Source organism: Coenobita brevimanus, chromosome 78 (assembly GCF_032717465.1).
Source record: "Coenobita brevimanus isolate Jiangsu-jjx chromosome 78, ASM3271746v2, whole genome shotgun sequence".
NCBI lineage: Eukaryota > Metazoa > Arthropoda > Malacostraca > Decapoda > Coenobitidae > Coenobita > Coenobita brevimanus.
This window is the reverse complement of record NC_137031.1, coordinates 29,881,834-29,901,765: the sequence shown is the minus strand read 5'-3', so window position 1 is coordinate 29,901,765 and position 19,932 is coordinate 29,881,834. Positions and strand designations below refer to the sequence as shown.

General features: G+C 42.9%; 1 protein-coding gene across 1 annotated transcript in view; it reads right to left on the bottom strand.

Moving 5' to 3' along the window:
• The window catches only part of LOC145408783 (uncharacterized), a 139,544-nt gene that overhangs the window by 81,501 nt on the left and 38,111 nt on the right, over nucleotides 1-19,932 (bottom strand). The window contains exon 3 of the mRNA XM_080279432.1: nucleotides 44-1,670. Coding sequence (XP_080135558.1) covers nucleotides 44-1,670 — 1,627 coding nt within the window. The remainder of the gene's footprint in view (nucleotides 1-43; nucleotides 1,671-19,932) is intronic.

Here is a 19,932-nt window from a genome sequence, read left to right as displayed (position 1 = left end):
CAGGAGGGAACCGATTAAAAAGGTACAGAGTTCGCGCACTGACCTGTATGTGAGGCCGCCGGGAAGGATGTGTGCGATAAGGTACCCGAGGGTGCGGCGGCCGGCGATGTACAGACCTAAACCTTCCCCCGGCGAGCTCTTCACCAGCCGCACCAGCCTGAAGCTGCGTGGCACTGCGGGGGGCTGCGGCAAGACGGGACGGGGCAGGGAGGGAGGACGCCTGCCACAGCCTCCGTCACTCGCATCCTCCCACTCCTCACCCCACCGCCAGGACTCCGCACGGTCCAGTGATGCTGAGCGAGAATGCCTACGACGTTCACGTTCGAAGTCCAGGTCAAACTCAAGGTCGAGATCGAGGGATGCACGGCGTGCCTCATCAGGGAAGATGGCCTCATAAAGTGGGCTAGGTGGGGCTGGGCAGCTGAAGCGGGCGCGGTGGCGGCCCTGAGGGCGAGGACGGCGACGTAGCGGAGCCTGGTGGAGACCGCAGTGCCGGCAGCACATTCCAGCACCGTCTCGAGCAAGTAGCTTCTCCTCATCTGTGAGCAGCGCCCCACCCCCGCCAGCCTTCTTGACTGAAGGGCGCCGCGTTTTGGTTCGCTTGTTGGTGTCTTTCTCGTGCGCCAGGGCAGTATCGGGGTGAATGTACACGCTGGACGTGCCCGTGTCACCATCACCCGCCACCCGCACCGTCACAACAAAGTCACCGTCACCGAAACCAGTTGGTGCGGGTATGGGCGAGATAACGTTCCTGGGGCCAGGTTTGGTTCCCCCTCCCCGGCTCCGCACCATGCGTAGACCCTCCTTACCACCATCGTCATCATCATCATCCTCGTCATGGTCACGAGCCCAGCGGGTGTGTGAAGTGTCTGAGCACGAGGATTTGGTGTCAGAGTTCTCGGAGAAGGAGGATTTGGTGTCCGTTTCAGAATAAGAGGTTCTCACGTCCGTGCTGCTCCCACGCCCGGAGTCCCCACATTCTTCTCCAGCTGTGGCAGTGGCTACAGGAGGTGCCTGTTGCTCTTCTGCTACCGATGTCAGGCGAGACCTCAGAAAGGCATAAGGAAATTGTCCTTTCCTGGTTGTCGGTTCAGCCTCGTTTGGCCCACTTCCAACCCCACCTCCGCTCCCACCCCTATCCCCGCCTTCACTCTCGCCCTCGCCCTCGACATCAGCGTCACCAGGACCGTCCTCGGGTTCCTGGACCCCGGCCTCACAGCCTGGAAGAAGGGAGGTGGAGGCACTGCGGTAAAGGGTGGTGCCGGTCGTGGTCTCATTCAAGTCCTTCAGTGACTCGTATAGGTTGTCGGGGTGTGACTGAGTGGCTGAGGCAGGCGCGTCCTCAGAGGTCTGCTCTCCAGCTGGATGTGGATCAGGGTCCGGGCCGGGGCGGGATGGTGGCAGGTCCTCCAGGTCCTTGGCAGAGTCCCAACTACGGGATCTGCGAAAGAGATTACGGATGCTTTCCACTCGGTCTACTTTAGTTCTACGAGGCTGACGAGGTTGCTCCCCCTGAACTGTCCCCCCAAGAGCTTCAGAATCCTTGTTTGGACGCCACTGCCGCCGGCGGGCACGGGTGGAGCCCAGGGGGAAGTGGATGTTTTCCTTGTGGTCGCCTCGCGTCAGCTGTTCCAATTTCCGACCCATCCGCCGGCCCCACGTCGAGAACCCTGCGGAAGAGGCATGTCTGCATTAAGAATGGGAAGAAGACATACTCAGGTGGTGAAAGCAGGGATCAGACGTAAGTAGGTCAAGACATGGAAAGAGGAAGCAGGGGAGGGGGATGTGGATAAAAGATAAACACTAAGAAATCGTTAGAGTACATTGTACTAATTCTTCTGCAAAAGCATAATTCTCCATTCAACAAGTATGATAATGTATGTGTACTAATAAATCATGAACGCGTATTTTTTCTCCATTTCCCACGGCAAATAATACTTTGGTGCTTCAGTTCATTTTCAAGAACATGCATAACTAATGCCAAGTTGTGACCCTCGCCACATTTTCGCATATCATCCTACCTAGAAAATAAAAATTATTCAGCCAAGTTTTCTGGTGCCCTTCTCTCTCTCTTGTAATTAATTACAATCTTCACACTGAATCACTTTCCTTATTTTTTCCTGCCCTCATTATTTTTTCATTGGTTCTTTCATACTCCCTCGCATATTTTCATTACTTGTGTTGTCAAGTTTATCCGTCCATCTCTAACGGTATCATTGCTCATCTCTCTGCACAGTTGGGCCTCAGGCAGCATCCACCATGTCACGTCACATTTGGCATAAAACGACCCTTTATTCCTCCCTCACTCTGTTTTCTCTTACCAATATTCCCCTCACCTCCCCTCCCCTTTTCTTCCTTTACTATACCTTTTCCACAACTTTCACTCTTTCGTTTCTCCCTCGAGTATTCCCTTTGTAGTCATTGAGGCAACCTGCAGTCTCTTAGCAATGACATAAAGCGCTCCGTTTCCTAGTCGTCAGTGCCTCTATCACGTGATCTCAATTGCTGCAACTTCAGAATGATATAATATCATCCTTCTCATCGCGATTATTTTCATTAAGACTACCTTGCCCTCTCGCAACAATCGCTCTCCCCTTCCATTTCCATTAATTTTTCTTCTTTCGTTTAAAAGATATGTCTATCTATTTATCTATCTATATATACATACATACATACATATATATATATATATATATATATATATATATATATATATATATATATATATATATATATATATATTATATAGATAGATAGATATAATGTGGTTGGTGGGGGCGCTCACCATCCACTCACTCGATATAGTGCTGCTCTCGGGTCTGCCCTTTCCTCTCCTCCATCCTTCTTTCCTTCCATCCTCTTCTGTCTTTCTTTCCTTCATTCTTTCCTCATCCTTCTGCCTACGAGTGACTTTACACTCCCTCTTCTGTCTTTCTTTCCTTCATTCTTCCCTCTTCCTTCTGCCTGTGGGTGACTCTACACCGAGTGACAAGCCAAATGGTATCCTGTACACCAGGAAACCATTTACTACGCTGGGTGGTAACCATATAACCAAATTTTGGCGCCTGATGGTTTAGTGGGTAAAAACGGTGCTCCAATCCGATTGAGCCGGTGAAGGTTTATATCTAAGGGATGGTTGGGGTTTATTCCTCACGTAATGCCACTCAGGGATAAATGAGGCTGGTCACTCATCTTAAATGTCAGGACCAACTTGCCTAGCCCCGGGCTCCTACGCTCCTAATGGGGCAACATAGGATTGGATAATGAATGAATATATATATATATATATATATATATATATATATATATATATATATATATATATACAGCATTTATATATGCCGTACACACACACATCTATAATCGCATATTATTAGGCTGCATTAAATCATGTGGATTCAATAAGTATATGATACGAGACGTCATCTTACTAAAAAACAACCTTCAGGTACCGGAACACGTATAAAAATAACGAAGTCGGTTGTTTTTTTAACTCCCTCTCCAGTCACGATCAAGGTGGAGCATAGTAATTGCAACATTCAAGGTGGCTGTGTATTCATGATTTTTCTTAAGACATAACTTGTTCTTACTGAAAATCAGATGCAAGAACTGCTTGTCTTTTCACTGCTTGTTTTGACAGTTATTGTTGCTGTCATCATTTATCTTTAAAACAAGGGAATGACTGCCATTCTTAGACATGAAAAAAAAAAAAAATCCATAACAAGGCCAAATGTTTAAACTTGTTACTTTTTTTTTTTTTTTTAAAGGAAAACCCAACACTGCAAAAGAATTAAAGACCACTTACTCTGATTTTCAGATTGCTGCCTATGTATTTCAGGGACATTTGCCGCAGCAAAAAGGTTAAAAACTAAAGAATATTTGACGTCTAACACCTTCATGTTGCCTTTATGGCCATTAATGTCTCTCCCCCCTCACCCACCCTTCCTTTATTTCTCCCTATCTTCACCAGCCATACTCTCCCTCCGTCTCGCTTACCCTCCATGACTTCTTTCATTCCCACCCTCACTCCCCGTCCCTAACTCCACCCCTGCCTCCCTCCTCCCTCGATTCCTTACCGGTACCGCTCCTTCTTCCTTCTCCCACTCCCCTCCCTCCTTCCTCTCTCATGAGTCCCCTCCTTTTTTCCCTTCTTGTCCTCCATAACTCCCATTCCTCTCTCTCTCTCTCTCTCTCTCCTACTCCCCCAGCCTCTGTAACTCCCTATACTCCCCTCTCCTCTCGTCTTCTATAACTCCTTTCCCTCGCCTTCCGCTCTCGCTCTCGCCTTCCACCCTCCCCTCCCTTACTCATGTGATAGGCACCACGTGGAGGTAATCTCATCCCGAGCATTGGGTGACGCGCGATAGATATACGTCTGATAGATATGTAGACAAAGGGGAAAGACTGACATATATACGGCCGAAATAAATGAATATCGACCTTAATGGAGGGGAGAAAGTGACAGACATATGGTTGACAGATATGGAGATAGACAGCAATGGAATGGAGAGACTGACAGACTGATATCGAGATACACCGTAATAGTGGGAAAGACTAAGATACATATATATGGAGACAGAGGATGGCGAAAAGACTTACTAATGAGACACGGCACATAGATAGGCAGATGGACCGTACTGAAATGGAGAGACTGATAGGCAGATAAGGAGACAGGCAGTAATGAAGGGGAGAGACTGACAGACATAAGGATAATAGACACGCAGATAGATCGTAGTGGATGGAGAAACTAATAGATATATGGATGACAGATATATAGAAAGACCGAAAGAATATAAGTATGGAGACTGGACATATTGGTATGATAGATAGATATAAAGGAGAGTCATTTGGCTAAGCATCCTACTGGTGAGATACACAGTCGACAGAAAAACCGACCCAGTTGAACACAGATGCATATAAGGCGAGAGACAGTCTGTAACAGAAAGGGAAAGACTGATAGACAGATATGTAGACAGACCATAATGGATAGACTGACTAATAAGTATACTACTGGGGACAGATACCACGACAGACCTACTGTATGAACGTTAGATCTGTATAGACGATATTTACAGATATGTTAAAGAATGTGACATAAGTGCAAGAACAGTGAAATGCACGGTAATAAAGGGTGAGAGACTGTGATATATGTGTTAGATGCTGAATTAATATAGGTTTTAAAAGCCAATATAAGGGGCATATATACCGAAAATAATATTAAACAATAAGCACGACAGATAACGAGACAGACTAACACGGTGAAAGGGACTGATAGGTAAATAAGTAAACAAACAGGTACAGGCTGATACACACTGATAAAGTATGAGGTGATGGACGGATGGATGATGGGGTGGGATGGGGATACAGGAGTGAATGGAATAGTTTTGTTTTTATTGTTGCTCTCTCTCTCTCTCTCTCTCCCCCCTAACGAGTGGGTTATGGTGGCTGTGGTTAAGCCCTTCAGTCTGATGACGTATTCCTCATTGAAGTTAATGTTAAGGAAGCTCTCTTCGAAGTGAAGGGTTTATTGAAAACTGTCTATTGTTCAAAAAGTCACTCGTAAGCTGAATACTAATGCTAAGTTACAAGAATTTATTACAAATTATGTCATCAGTGTGAAGAGGCTAAGGAGATGACTTACCACTGGCGCCAACCAAAATCGCCCACCAGCATCTGCCAGCAGCCGCAATCCTCACACCACCACCACCTCCACCATAGCGGCAGGTGCGAGGAAACTGATGAAATCTTGGTAGCCTACATTTCTTCCACCATCCCAACCCTCACATCCACCCCCAGCCACCCCCACCCTCATCTTCCTTCCTCTTGCTCTACCTCACTTTCTCTCTGTATGACACGAACATTACTCTTGCTGTGTTGTCCACCTCCCCTCCCTCCCTTAACCACCCTTACTCTTACCTTACTTCTTTTTTTTCTCTCTCTCTCTAATTCACTTACACTTTTTCACTCCTCATTTTTTACTGCAACTTTATTCTTTAATCTACACCTCCTTCCCCCCCTCCTTTCCAATCACCATTACTCTTCCCTTTCATCTATTGGCTCTAATTCACTTTCTTTCTTTATGACACTAACTTTATGATTGCTCTTATCATCTTCCCAGCCACCCTCCCACTCATTTTCCCTTCCCCTTCTCTACCTCGCCTTTTCTCTTTATATGTAGCCTACGTCTGTCTTCACCCAAGATAACAACTTTATTTTTACTGTTTTCTTCAACTTCCCCCACTCCCAGTTTCATCCACCTTCCCCTTGCTCCGTGTCACTTTATATCTTGTGTGTGCCTTTCTACTTTTTCATTTCTCACATTAGCTTATTCTTGCATTGTTCTTCATCCTACCCACTCCACAGCACATCCTCTTTTGTTTTAATTTACTCTGAACAGCTTACTGTACTGTCAACAAAATAAAATCTTCACTATGATGCCATTTTCCATTTTACTCTTGTTACATCCACGTAGGGTTAATGAAGACTATGTTTAACCCTTGCAGTTCGTTGAGTCTTCCTTAAGTTCAATCATACTGTCTGCAGACAGCATGAACAGAACGATATCGGACAGAAGAGGTTAATAGGAATGTTGTGCACCACATGAAAAATATAAAAACTAGCTGACAGTAATCCAACGTTGAGGTGTTTGAAAACAGTGTTAACGTGGACAGATACTATGCACTTATCTTGGCATTATTAAAGAAAAAATAACTGGACCCGACACCGACATACCATTCAGTCTATACCAGTTATGTGATTCGTTCTAATACTCAACAGGAAGATATGGACGATTCATTCCCTGCCAGTCATACATGTATTGACAGCATGGACTACCCTACCCCTCCAGCCTGGAATACCTTGCTCCACCCCACCCTATAGCCGCCACCTTCAGCAGTCGGTCACACGTCCACTCATTTTCCATATAAACACTAGAGTGGTTCTGCATACGCACATATAGGCCATACACACACATCCACTGCCCCCCTCACTCATCCGCTACTTCTGTTATCAATCATGCGAGGCAGTGTGGTATAATTAACAGCAACTCGCCCTAACGTTGTTCGAAATTCAGCCTGCGCGCGCGCGCGCGCACGCACGCACGCACACACACACACACACACACACACACACACACACACACACACACACGCACGCACGCGCGCGCGCGTGCGCGCTCCTTATCTCCTGGGCAATTTGCTATTTGACTTATTTGAATGAAACTTTCCAGCTGAATTCGTGTAGCTACTGTGAAGGTCTTCCAGTACGGTATAAACAACTTTCTAACCATGATTTTCATACGGTCAGCCCCCCTCAGCAAATAAATAATCCTCAGTTATTGTTAAAGTAGGGCAGATATGGATCTGATATCTTAGGACATGTTGCACAATGGACTCTCATCCGTAATGCGATATCTGGGGAGCGACCTCCCCCATGATTCTTGCAGCGGTCAGCCCCATTCCCCCCCCCCCCAAAAAAAAAAAAAAAAAAAAAAAAAAACTATCAGAAAAAGGGAAAAGGAGCACAACATTTCAACGAAACTTCTCATATCAGTTCGTTTGATTCCTTGAATATGTTTTCCACGATATAAAATTTTCCACCGTTATTTTAAGGAGAGGTCAGCCTCCCAAAACTTGTAAAGGATACAAAATAGAGGAAGGAGAGTAGACATCACTTTGTTATCATAATATATGTTGTACAATGGACTCTCATCCATAATGCGATATTTGGGGAGTTCGACCCCCTCCCCAGTCATTCTTAGGGGGTCATCCCCCTCCCAAAAATAAAAACGACCTGAAATAGGGGAGTGTTAGCACATGGGTTTCAACAAAATGGGCATACATATCGCAGCACTGGGTATGGGTTCCATGTTTTCTCCGAATGCACAGGAAGAAACTGCACATCTGCTTTATTATCAACGGATGGAAAGACATTTTCTTATAAATGGGGCTGTACAACTGAACAGCACGCAGTATCGCCATCTATAATGACTTGTTATTTTAGCACCATACGTCACACACACACACACACACACACACACAGAAGCGAAACAGTGTCTGTGCGTGCGTGGACATAAACTTCCGGCAGACCATGATATGCAACATTTCCTTCTAAAGTCCTACCATCCTTACCTCTCGCCATCTCCTCGTCACACTTCTCACTCTCTCCTTCACTCTTCTCCTCTGTCCTCTATTGGATTCCTATCTACTTGTTTGTCTCTTCCTTTCTCTCTTCCATCACAGTATTCTTGATTACCACCCCCTCCTCACCCCTCCCTCACACCGCCTAGCCTCCCTCTCTTGTCCCACCCTCTCCACCACACACTGGTCAATCATCGCCCAAGTGGCTGCGTCCACACCACTTCTGCCTCATAATGATTACTGAATGTTTGTTATTTCCTGGTAATAACTGTTTCATCATCATCTTTATAATAATAATAATAATAATAATAATAATTATTATTATTATTATTATTATGATGATGATGATGATGATGATGATGATGATGATGATGATATGATGATTATTACTACTACTACTACTACTACTACTACTACTACTACTACCACCACTATAACTACTACCACTACTACACTCGCGACTCGCAAAACGAGTGGGTGTTATGTTTTGAACTGTGTGTGTGTGTGTGTGTGTGTGTGTGTGTGTGTGTGTGTGTGTGTGTAAACAAAATAGCTCAAAACATAACCAACTTCAGCAAAACCTAGTGACACGGTTGAGGGTCTGCCTGTAAGTGTTTTGTCTGAGAACATTAGGTCAAAGGTTATGGTCGCAGAGCTAGGTCAAACGTTAACCTAGCAAATATCGGCTTTAACAGTTTTTATCCAGTTGTGACCAAATATTGGGAAAATGTTGAGGGTAAGGCAAGTATGAGGTACAGTTATGAGAACAGTCAGTCAAAGACCAACGTCACGGGGCATGGACAATGTTCAACCCGTGTCTTTGTTGAACAAAATAAGTCAACAGTTCTGATTTAGTTTTAGCTAAACTCGGTGGAAGTGCTGAGGGTCAGCCAAGGAGTATAACTATTGTTTCTGAGAACGACAGATCAAAGGTCAATGGAACAGGGTAAGGTCAACTTAAAGTTTTTCAAAAGGCCAAGGATACTAGGCAAGGTTAACCCAATTTTGATCTGACTTGAAACAAACTTGGTGGATGGATTAACGATCAGGCAAGAATGATGGGATTTAATTTCGAGAAAAATCAAAGGTCAGGATCACACGGCATGGTCAAAATTCTGTATCTGTTTGACAAAATAAAATGGTACTGATCTGATTTGGATTCAACTTGGCGGAGGACTTGAGGATTATTCCAAATGATGACCAGATATTATTTAGGACAGAGGTCAAATGTCAAGGCCACATTGCAAGATCAGCATACAGTTTTTATCTGATTTAACCTAAACACTGTGGAAGGGCTCAGGTTAAAACAAGGATTAAGTGATTCGACTTTGAGAACAGCCACTCAAAGGTGAAGTTCAAAGGTAAAGACCAAAGGCCAAGCCCACTGGATTAAATCAATGTAAACCTAATTTCATTTGAACCAAAGCTGATGGGAGTTTTAAGGGTTAGGAAAGAATGAAGTAATTTGATTTCGGGGGGTAATCTGTCGAAGGCAAAGGTAATAGGGCAAGTCAAAAATTCAGTCCTTGGAGTAGCTGCTGGTCGTGGGCACTGAACTCTTTGAGTGCTCCTCCTTCTCCTTTTATTATAATTAATAATAATATTATTATTATTTTCCAGCGAGAAAACCGAGTCTTGTCCGTCCTTTGATTTTTTTTCTTGTGTCTGTTTTTTCTTGGTGTTGGTGTCATTGTTGTTCTTACCAACGGTCCTTGTCATGGCCTCACACCTTTACTTCTAGGTCGACTTGCCTGAATATAATGCCATTATACTTATTCGTGGGCCTGGCATTTCGCTCTCTCTCTCTCTCTCTCTTATAGCCTTTTGAAATTACCTTGGATCACCCAAAAGTGTAAAAAAAAAAAAAAAAAAAAAAAAAAAAAAAAAGATGAACGCGGAATCATCGAACGCCAAAACAAGCGCCCCACGATAAGGGTCGTGTTCTATTCGGCTTCGAACACTGTTACGGTATAGGGTGAGTTCGATTCTAACAAGTCCTAGAGACTGTAGTGTGATTCTTTTTAAATGAATCAGTGTCTGTCACTTTCGTACCTGAAGTTTATATTGTATATAAATAATGTCACAAGTCTTGTCATCGTCAAGATGTAAACTACAACTGTGTCTCTAGCGCTAGTGAATTCCTGTGGAAAAACTGGCGCTTCTGAGAAACAAAAGACTAAATTATTATTACCTCCAACAAGGAGGTTCTGTTTTCACCCGTCCGATTGTTTGTTTGTTGGTTGGTTGGTTTGTGAGCAAGATTAAACTACTGGACGGATTTCCACGAAACTTGGTAGAAGAATGGACTTTGGTCCAGAATAAACTCCATTAAATTTTGGTGCAGATCCGGATAAAGGTGCGGATCCAGGATTTTTTTTTTTTTTTTTTCACTTTCTTCAACACTGCGGGATGGGACGTTGGCGGAGGTATGCGCTCTACAGAGTGCCATTCTAGTTATTATTATTATTATTATTATTATTATTATTATAAATGAAAGCAGCAAACTGGGAAATATCATGCATATAATGGTAAATGCTGCTTCCAGTTACTATAATAATAATAATAATGAAAATGATAATGATGATAATCATCATCATCATCATCATCATCATCCGGATCTCCTTTCCCACCCAAGGTCAGGGTTAGGAGTAGCAAAGTCCAGACAGTCCAAAACTGCCCAATCCAATGGGCCACGCTTCCATTCACTCATCATTCAAGCCCCCGGAATCCTGGCTCTATCGGATACGCCAAAAACATTCACCACGTTCTGTAGCTTCACATAATCGTATCCGACTGAGTCAATCCAGACGCTGCCACGTTAAAAAGAGGTGCCAAGAATCCCTGATCATGCACTTCTCCTCACAAAATTCATCCAGCCAGCTCGATCTCCTGTCAGTTCCCTAGCCTCACCGACTTCCAAACCTCTCTTCCTCACACATTCATCCACCATATCTCTCCACCTTCTCCTTGGCCTACCTCGCCTCCTCCCTCCTTCGAATTCGCTAAGATATACATTCTTCATCACTCTATTGTTATCCATTCTCTCCACATAACCATACCATCTCAGTACACTCTCTTCAATTCTGGTGTCCACCGACTTCCTCTCTCCACATCTTTCACGAATCACATTATTTCGTATCCTATCCACCCTCTGTACTCCACATACATTCCTCAGGAGTCCCATCTCCACTGCTCTCACTCTTGACTTCTCGTTTTCATGCCACACCATAGTCTCACATCCATATGTTAAAGTTGGCACTAACACTCCTTCATGTAAGCCTTGTGCAGCTGCAACACTCAAGCCTCTGTTTCTTATCAAGGCCTTCATTGCACCAGCTACTTTTCTTCCTTGTGTCACTCTACTTTCAACTTCTCTTGCACATCTTCCTCTCTTTTAAGCTGAATATAAACGTCTGGTGGTATCTAAATTACGGTAATAACAGAAACGTCATGGTACAAGATAAGTTAATTATCTTTCTACTGTGCTTCCTTCATGTCGCGAACTGCCACTGCCATACCCGGTACCACAACAGCTACCAGCACCATGTGTCGTAGCCTCTTTGGTTTAAACGTCGTATCGCCTCTTTCCATATACCGTAAGTTATTTCACCTGCCACACCTTTATATTCTCCTACACTTATGCAATGTAGGTCACTAGCAAAAAGACATCAATGGCACACAAGAGCCACGTGCAAAAGTAGCTGTTAAGAAAGAGTGCTTCGAAGTCTTGTACATTAAGCCATGCAGCGTGAACACATCCTCACATCACCATCACTGCTACTACAACCATCCCCATCCTCCTAAGTACAGACAAACGCACATAGCTACCTCGGAGCCACCTGGAGCATGGTACTCGACGCGAGAGCGAGAGCGCACGCACGCATGCACACACACACACACACACACACACACACACACACACACACACACACACACACACACACACTACGCCACGCACGCACGCTCACATGAGTATAGCCTACACACGATCGTCATTCATAATTTGCTGGCGATTCAGGCTTGACACAGATATAACATGCTTGAGAGAGAAAGAGAGAGAGAGGAGAGAGAGAGAGAGAGAGTGTATAACACAATAAATAGAAAGGTTTACATTTACCGTTTATCTTAATTAGTAAAAGCTGTCCTCAGACTGCACTATTCACTTCTGTCTAGACATCACACATAGTAAAGTACCGTATATTAAATACTTATATTTTCAAAAAGTACTTATTTAACTTGTGGATCATGTCTCATCTCCCTCTCTCTCTCTCTCTCTCTCTCTCTTTTCTCGAAGTAGTGCCGCATCTCTCCCTCCTTCTATTGCTGCAATTCTGGTCACTGTTCTTCTGAGCTCTCTGTCTGCATTCCTTTGCCATTACGACAGACGCCTCTCAAGTAAAACTCTCACCTCTTTGCTGTTCAGCTTCCAAATGCAAGAGTTAGCTAGTATTCCCAGTCTTTCATTTATATAACCGATTAACTCTGGAACCGTCTCCCTCGGTCGGTCTTTCTAACTGTCTATAACTTCCATCTATATACAATGTGTCTAGATATCTCGAACTGAACAGATCTTGAACTTGGAATTCTCTTTGTTCTCTCTTCTGTGGATACTGTCACCCTTGGGTTCCGCTCTTTCATTTTGTATACCCGGTAAGTACTGTAGCCCGTGCTTCACTGAAAGGAAACGAATAATTTCCGGTTACAATTGTTTCTTCTTCTCTTTGCTACCTGAAAAATCTTCAAGTGGTAAAATATTCAAGTCCCACTTAATATCTCAGACATGTGAGTTCTGCAACACTGCTGTTGTGAATTAAACATACTCAGCCTCACCACCTGGCCACTCCCTGGCTTGAGACTAGGCTGCTCACTCTGGTTACCAAGCGTCATGTGTGTTGCGGCTTCCACGGCCCTCATCAACAAGATACAATAGCTACAGTACTTTCTAAGGGTGATAATTAATGAATGCAGCTGCTTCCAGTTAGACAAAACACCACACCCACGTAGATGTCTTAGATGAATACTTTCTACTGAATCCCTTTAATCCAGTGCCCTCCTTCCCCCTCCCCCCGTCCTTTTTAAGGTTGTCATTGCTCTCTCCTTAAAACTGTATCTGAGAAAAGGCCTCTCGTTTTGAAAAGTTAAAGAAGGTTGTATCTAACTCGTCAAGTTTGAAATGTCATTCCTAAGCCAAATAAAATATTCTGAAGAAAGCAATAATCAAATAAGAGGTACATCATACGAGTCAGGAGTTAAAGTCTTTAATATCACCAAACTGCGTCTAACTCCTTCATTCCAAGAGGCTCCCAACATGAACAGAATCGCCTGTCGGTACCTGTAATAAAATTATCTAGGGGCAGCAAGAATGTAAGAAGGAGTTGAATAATGTTTGCATCTAACCCTTCACCTCCTTAACAAGAGATCTTCCCGAAACTGGATGCCATTTTCTGGAGGTAACAAGATCAAAAGAAATCTTCGTGTTAAGACGGCTAATCAAAGTCACCCACTATGTTCTTCTTCACTGCAGAAAATGCCCGGGAATCTTGAATGAATGCCTCACATCCCTGTTATTCTTATGCATCACATGATGTGATTTATATTTTGTTCTCCCTATCTCTAGACAATTTTATTCAAGTTAGACGTTTCCAACTGGAGGTCTTATAAGCAGTTTTCATTAACCTCTTCACTGCAATAAAATGAATAAATGAGCTTAAAATAGTCTAGTGGTAGCAATAATAACATAAAAAAATTTGCCGTCAGAGTGCAGGCTTCAATATACCGTACTTGTCAGAGGTTGTATATCATATTCAGACCCAGAAATTTACATGTAGCTGCATAAAATGGTGTTACGGAAATCACAAGAAAATAATACGACACAAGCAGTTATAAATGGGCTGTACAACTGTAACATACTCAAAATTCCGTGCTAACTATGTGATCAGTTAAGGCGACAAAGCCACAGTCAAATACCTAGACTTTTCTACTATCAGGCTTCTGACACTGCCTGCAATGTTTCACGTTGCTCGTTTACAAAATTTTCTACTGCTTAACAGTTTATCCTTGGAATTCTCCCCATTTTCTTTAATCTGTTACGGCTATAATTATTACTCCTCCGCCTCATCCCTCGTGAACTCCCATCTTTTGACTGAAGTCAAGCACTCGTCCACCTCACGCTACCAGCGCTCCATCTGTTGACTGGATTTGATACTACTAGTTTCCCAACATGTCACCTGACTTTCCCTCCCTTTTTCTGTGTGAAGCGAGGTTGCCTGATTATCTGGTTTCCCGCGCAAGTTCAGTTCACACTCATCCTCTGCCCTGGGAATATCTTAGTGAACCACTCCTGACCTTTACCTGGAAGCCTGTGTTATAGGGAACCCATCTTCAACGCCTTCTTTTGCTGTAAACCATGAGTATCAGTTTTCTCCTTGCATTAGTTCATTAATCTTCTGATGGTGAATGGCTTTAGGTATTTATATTGTTTTTTTTCTTAGGTTTAGTTAGGTTTAGGGTTGTAATTATTGTATGTTTAGTTTGTTAAATTAAATGAATAATCAACCAAATCATTATCAATCTACCCTGTAGTTTGTCTAGTTGCATAGTGTTCATGATCCTTCTCTTTTCTTATTGCTTTCCATGGGTCTTCATAGGGTAGATACAGTTAAATACTCCCCATGGATCGTAATAAATGGCGACCGTGACAGGACCTATTTCAGCTAGACAGACATTTACAGTAATGGTGTTTTGAGGGGTTGCTGTTGCTTGTTCCCATAGATTTTAAATTTTCCTTGATGTATTTAGCATTTTGGTATTAGTGTGAAACTTGTTTCCATTCGATTTAAAATCCTTGATGCAATAAACATTTTGGTATTTGTGTGAACTTGTCAGCACATAGGTTTATAGGTTCAGGAGTCTTCATAGAACTTATCTTTCATTTTTAACGAAATACAGGGTCGTTATAAGTTATCAAATGTGGGGAATATATCCGGATCGTTTATAATGCCGTATCCCACGCTCCAGTGAGGTCTACATCTGCTAGTTGCGATAGGGCAAGTGGCTAGTTTGATACACTCACTCTTCCAAGTCCCAGATTATTCAAGAATCAAAGTTGTTTTGTCTTATCCTATAATCAGGGGTAATCGGATCATGCTAAAAGCCGTCATCCTCTGCTCTTAATCATAGACAACGACTTTCGTAAGTTAATATTTTGGTCAAGGCTCTGGAAGTTTCCAGGACTTCAAAGAGTTTTCTTCCTGTAATCTGTGTCTAAAATATAACTTACCATAATTTTCTCATACATTTTAATCATGTTTGACCTTCAAAAATTTGTTGAAAATCCTAGCCATGAGCAATTAAAAGACTTAAAGAAAGATGAGTGGAAAAGCATTGCTACCTACTTCCAAATAGAAATTGAATCTCGTATGACAAAAGAGGTCTTAAAAAAACACAATTATAGAGTCTTTAGTTCAAAGGGAAGTCCTGGGGACAGAGGCTATTGATGTTTTGACTCCTATGAGTTATTCCTTTCCTACTAGGGTTGATAATCCTTATTCAACTCATACTAAACAAGGACACAGTGACCCAGTGGAGATGGAAAGATTAAGATTAGAATATCAGCTTAAGATAGAACAATTAGCTCAAGAAGAGAGAATGAAAACAAAATCAATCCATTACCACCACCTGCTCCCAAGGAATATCTGCTGGATCAGACTATCTCAAAAGAAAACCTAATTAAAGCTCAGAAGGCTGATCCATCACTTGCTACCCTGAGACATGCTGCAGTCGAAGGTAAAGACCTAAATACATTGCCTTGTTTTTACTTCCATGATGGCGTTTTGATGAGAGCTTATAGACCACCAGAACTAAAACATCTTGATACCTGGTCAGAAATCCACCAAGTTGTGATTCCCAAATCTGTCAGACAATCCATCCTTAAACTGGCTCATGACGGGATAGCTGGTCACCTAGGGGTCTTAAAAACTTACAAAAAAATCCTACAACATTACTATTGGTCAGGTCTTAGAAAGGATGTTTCTACTTTTATAAAAACTTGTCATGTTTGTCAAGTGGCTGGTAAACCTAATGAACAGCTTAAGTCTGCTCCACTCCATGCAATTCCTGTAGTGACAGCACCTTTTGAAAAGGTAGTTATTGATTGTGTGGGACCTCTACCTAGGACAAAGAAAGGTAACCAGTACTTATTTACTATCATGGATACTGCAACAAGATACCCTGAAGTCTATCCCCTCAGAAATATCACCTCTAAAACTATAATGAAATCCCTGCTTCATTTGTTCACTGCATTTGGCATCCTAAAGAAATCCAATCGGATCAAGGGACGAATTTTACCAGTAGGCTTTTCAAAAAAGTTATGGAGGAACTAGAGGTTAAACATGTCACTTCCTCGGCTTATCACCCACAATCCCAGGGCTGTTTAGAAAGGTTCCACCAGACCTTTAAATCAATGTTGAAAAAGTATTGCTTGGAAAACCACAAGGAATGGGATGAAGGCATAGACTTTCTTCTTTTTGCTATAAGGAGTGTCCTCAGGAGTCTTTAGGATATTCTCCATTTGAGGTATTATATGGACGACAAATAAGGGGTCCCTTGAAGCTTCTGAAAGATCAGTGGTTTAACAGCACTACTCAAGAAAGTCCATCTGTATCTCACTATATTGATAATTTAAGATCTAGATTATCAGAAGTCAGAACGATTGCTAAAGATACCTTATTAAAGGCTCAGTGTAAAATGGAAAGACTTCAACATCCATCGTCTGTTGCACACAGTTACTCCCCAGGAGACAAGGTCTTGCTCTTTCTTCCCATTCCAGGTAGTCCCCTCAGGAGGTAAATTCACTGGCCCATATGTAGTTGCCAAAAAACTATCAAAGTTGAATTATGTAGTACACACCCCAGATAGACGTAAAGACTCTCAACTTGTTCATGTGAATTTAATGAAACCTTATTTTACTAGATGCCCAGAGGAGCACTATGCAGAAATGAGATGAACCCTGTACTGTTTGTGGGAACGGAGCCAGAGCCAGAGCCAGAGACTTCAGACTTGACAAACCCAGAATTGGACCTACCCCAACCGTCCGGTAACCTACCTAACAGCATGATCATGGAATCTCTATGTGATTACCTATCAAGTTTGACCAACATACAAAAGGATGACCTAGAATTGTTATTGAAGTCTTATCCTGAAGTTACTGCTGATTTACCAGGGTTTTGTGGTCTCTTAAAACATGACATACGGTTGGTTAGCGATGCTACTAGTCCAATTAAACAGCCAGCATATCGTCTTAATCCTTTAAAAATGAAAGTAATGAAAAAGGAAGTTGAATTCTTAACTGCTAATCACCTTGCAGAACCAAGTTTTTCTCCTTGGGCTTCCCCATGCCTTTTAGTTCCAAAACCCGATGGAAGCCACAGGTTCTGTACAGACTATCGTAAAGTCAATAAGGTCACTGTCTCTGACTCTTATCCCCTACCACTCATAGAGGACTTAATAGATTGCATAGGAAACTCCGAATTTATTAGCACAATAGATCTCCAAAAGGCTATTACCAGATAGGTATGACAGACAGAGCTAAACTAATATCTGCTTTCATAACCCCATTTGGGTTATATCAGTACACTGTAATGCCATTTGGGTTATCTAATGCTCCGGCCACATTCAGAGGATCATCAACTTCATCACACAGGATTTGGTTGGGACTTCAGCTTATCTGGATGACCTTGTGGTGATGGCTGACCAGTGGGACGAACACCTGACACGTCTCCATGCCCTCTTCAACAAACTAAAAGAAGTAGGATTTACCATCAACTTAGCTAAATCTACTTTTGGAGACTCTACAGTAACATATCTTGGACATGTTGTGGGACAGGGGCAAGTTCTACCGAAGGAGGCCAATGTGGAAGCAGTTCTAGCGTTCCCAACTCCAACCACCAGAAAGGAAGTCATGAGGTTTTGGGGATGGCCAGTTTCTATCGTCGTTTTTGTAAGAACTTCTCCAGTGTTGCAGCTCCACTGACTGATCTCACCGCACTTCGAACCCCCTTCAAGTGGACCTCTGCCTGCGAGACTGCCTTTCAACGTCTGAAAACTTTTCTTGCCAGCAGACCTGTCCTCAGAACTCCTGACCACTCGCAACCTTTCCATCTTCATATCGATGCTAGTGGAGTTGGGGTTGGTGCTGTTTTGCTACCAAACCAACCCAGTGAGTGGTGTTCTCCATCCTATTGCCTACTATTCGTCGAAGCTGAAAGGACATCAACGGGGCTACTCCACAATTGAGAAAGAGGCTCTAGCTCTCGTGCTAGCAATCAAGAAGTTCGAGTGCTATCTTCGCCACCATCCTCATCCTACTACTGTCTTTACGGACCACAATCCTCTTGTATTTCTCCAGACTATGAAGAATTCCAATCAACGGATTCTACGATGGGCCCTGCTTGTTCAGCCATTTAATCTTCAAGTTCAGCATATAAGGGGTGTTGACAACATTCTCGCGGATACCCTGTCGAGACATCCCATCGAGGCTACAGAGTAATCTACCTCCTTCGTGCTTCCACTGCGTAGGTCTTTGTGGGGGAGGTGTTACGGCTATAATTATTACTCCTCCGCCTCATCCCTCGTGAACTCCCATCTTTTGACTGAAGTCAAGCACTCGTCCACCTCACGCTACCAGCGCTCCATCTGTTGACTGGATTTGATACTACTAGTTTCCCAACATGTCACCTGACTTTCCCTCCCTTTTTCTGTGTGAAGCGAGGTTGCCTGATTATCTGGTTTCCCGCGCAAGTTCAGTTCACACTCATCCTCTGCCCTGGGAATATCTTAGTGAACCACTCCTGACCTTTACCTGGAAGCCTGTGTTATAGGGAACCCATCTTCAACGCCTTCTTTTGCTGTAAACCATGAGTATCGGTTTTCTCCTTGCATTAGTTCATTAATCTTCTGATGGTGAATGGCTTTAGGTATTTATATTGTTTTTTTCTTAGGTTTAGTTAGGTTTAGGGTTGTAATTATTGTATGTTTAGTTTGTTAAATTAAATGAATAATCAACCAAATCATTATCAATCTACCCTGTAGTTTGTCTAGTTGCATAGTGTTCATGATCCTTCTCTTTTCTTATTGCTTTCCATGGGTCTTCATAGGGTAGATACAGTTAAATACTCCCCATGGATCGTAATAAATCCTTTAAAGTTCATGTGATTTTCTGCTGTTATATAGCCTACTCTTAGAATTTCTCTTAATATGTCGACTCCAAACTTTATTCCTATCTTAATTTGCCTCATCCTTTCATAACCACCAATGTTTCGTGCTTCCTTACCCGGTATCCACTTGTTCCCACATCTCGCTTTTCATTTCCCAAACTGGGGCTACCTGTTATCTAGCCCAGTTTCCAAAGCGTTTCTACTGCGTATTCGAATTACACCAACCCGTTTGGTTGCTAAACCCATTCACAACTGCTGATACACTTTGGCATTTAAACCAGACTAATACCAGAAGATTTCACTCATCCGAGAGAAATCGTAGCAAATATAAGCAGTCACAGGACTACAAACTATGTCGAACATCTCTTTCGCGGATACACGGACACAGGTCGGTATTCTACTCAAGTGTTCACCAGATTATTTTATTCAGCCAAGAGAAAACCCTAACAATCACAGCATCGGTCAAACGAACACGCAGGTGACCACAGATTTAACTAGACATCTTCTGGTCTCTCACCACGTCATCACTACCCTTGCATTTCTGAGTCTGTCTGTCTCCATATATTCAAGCTTTACCTCTT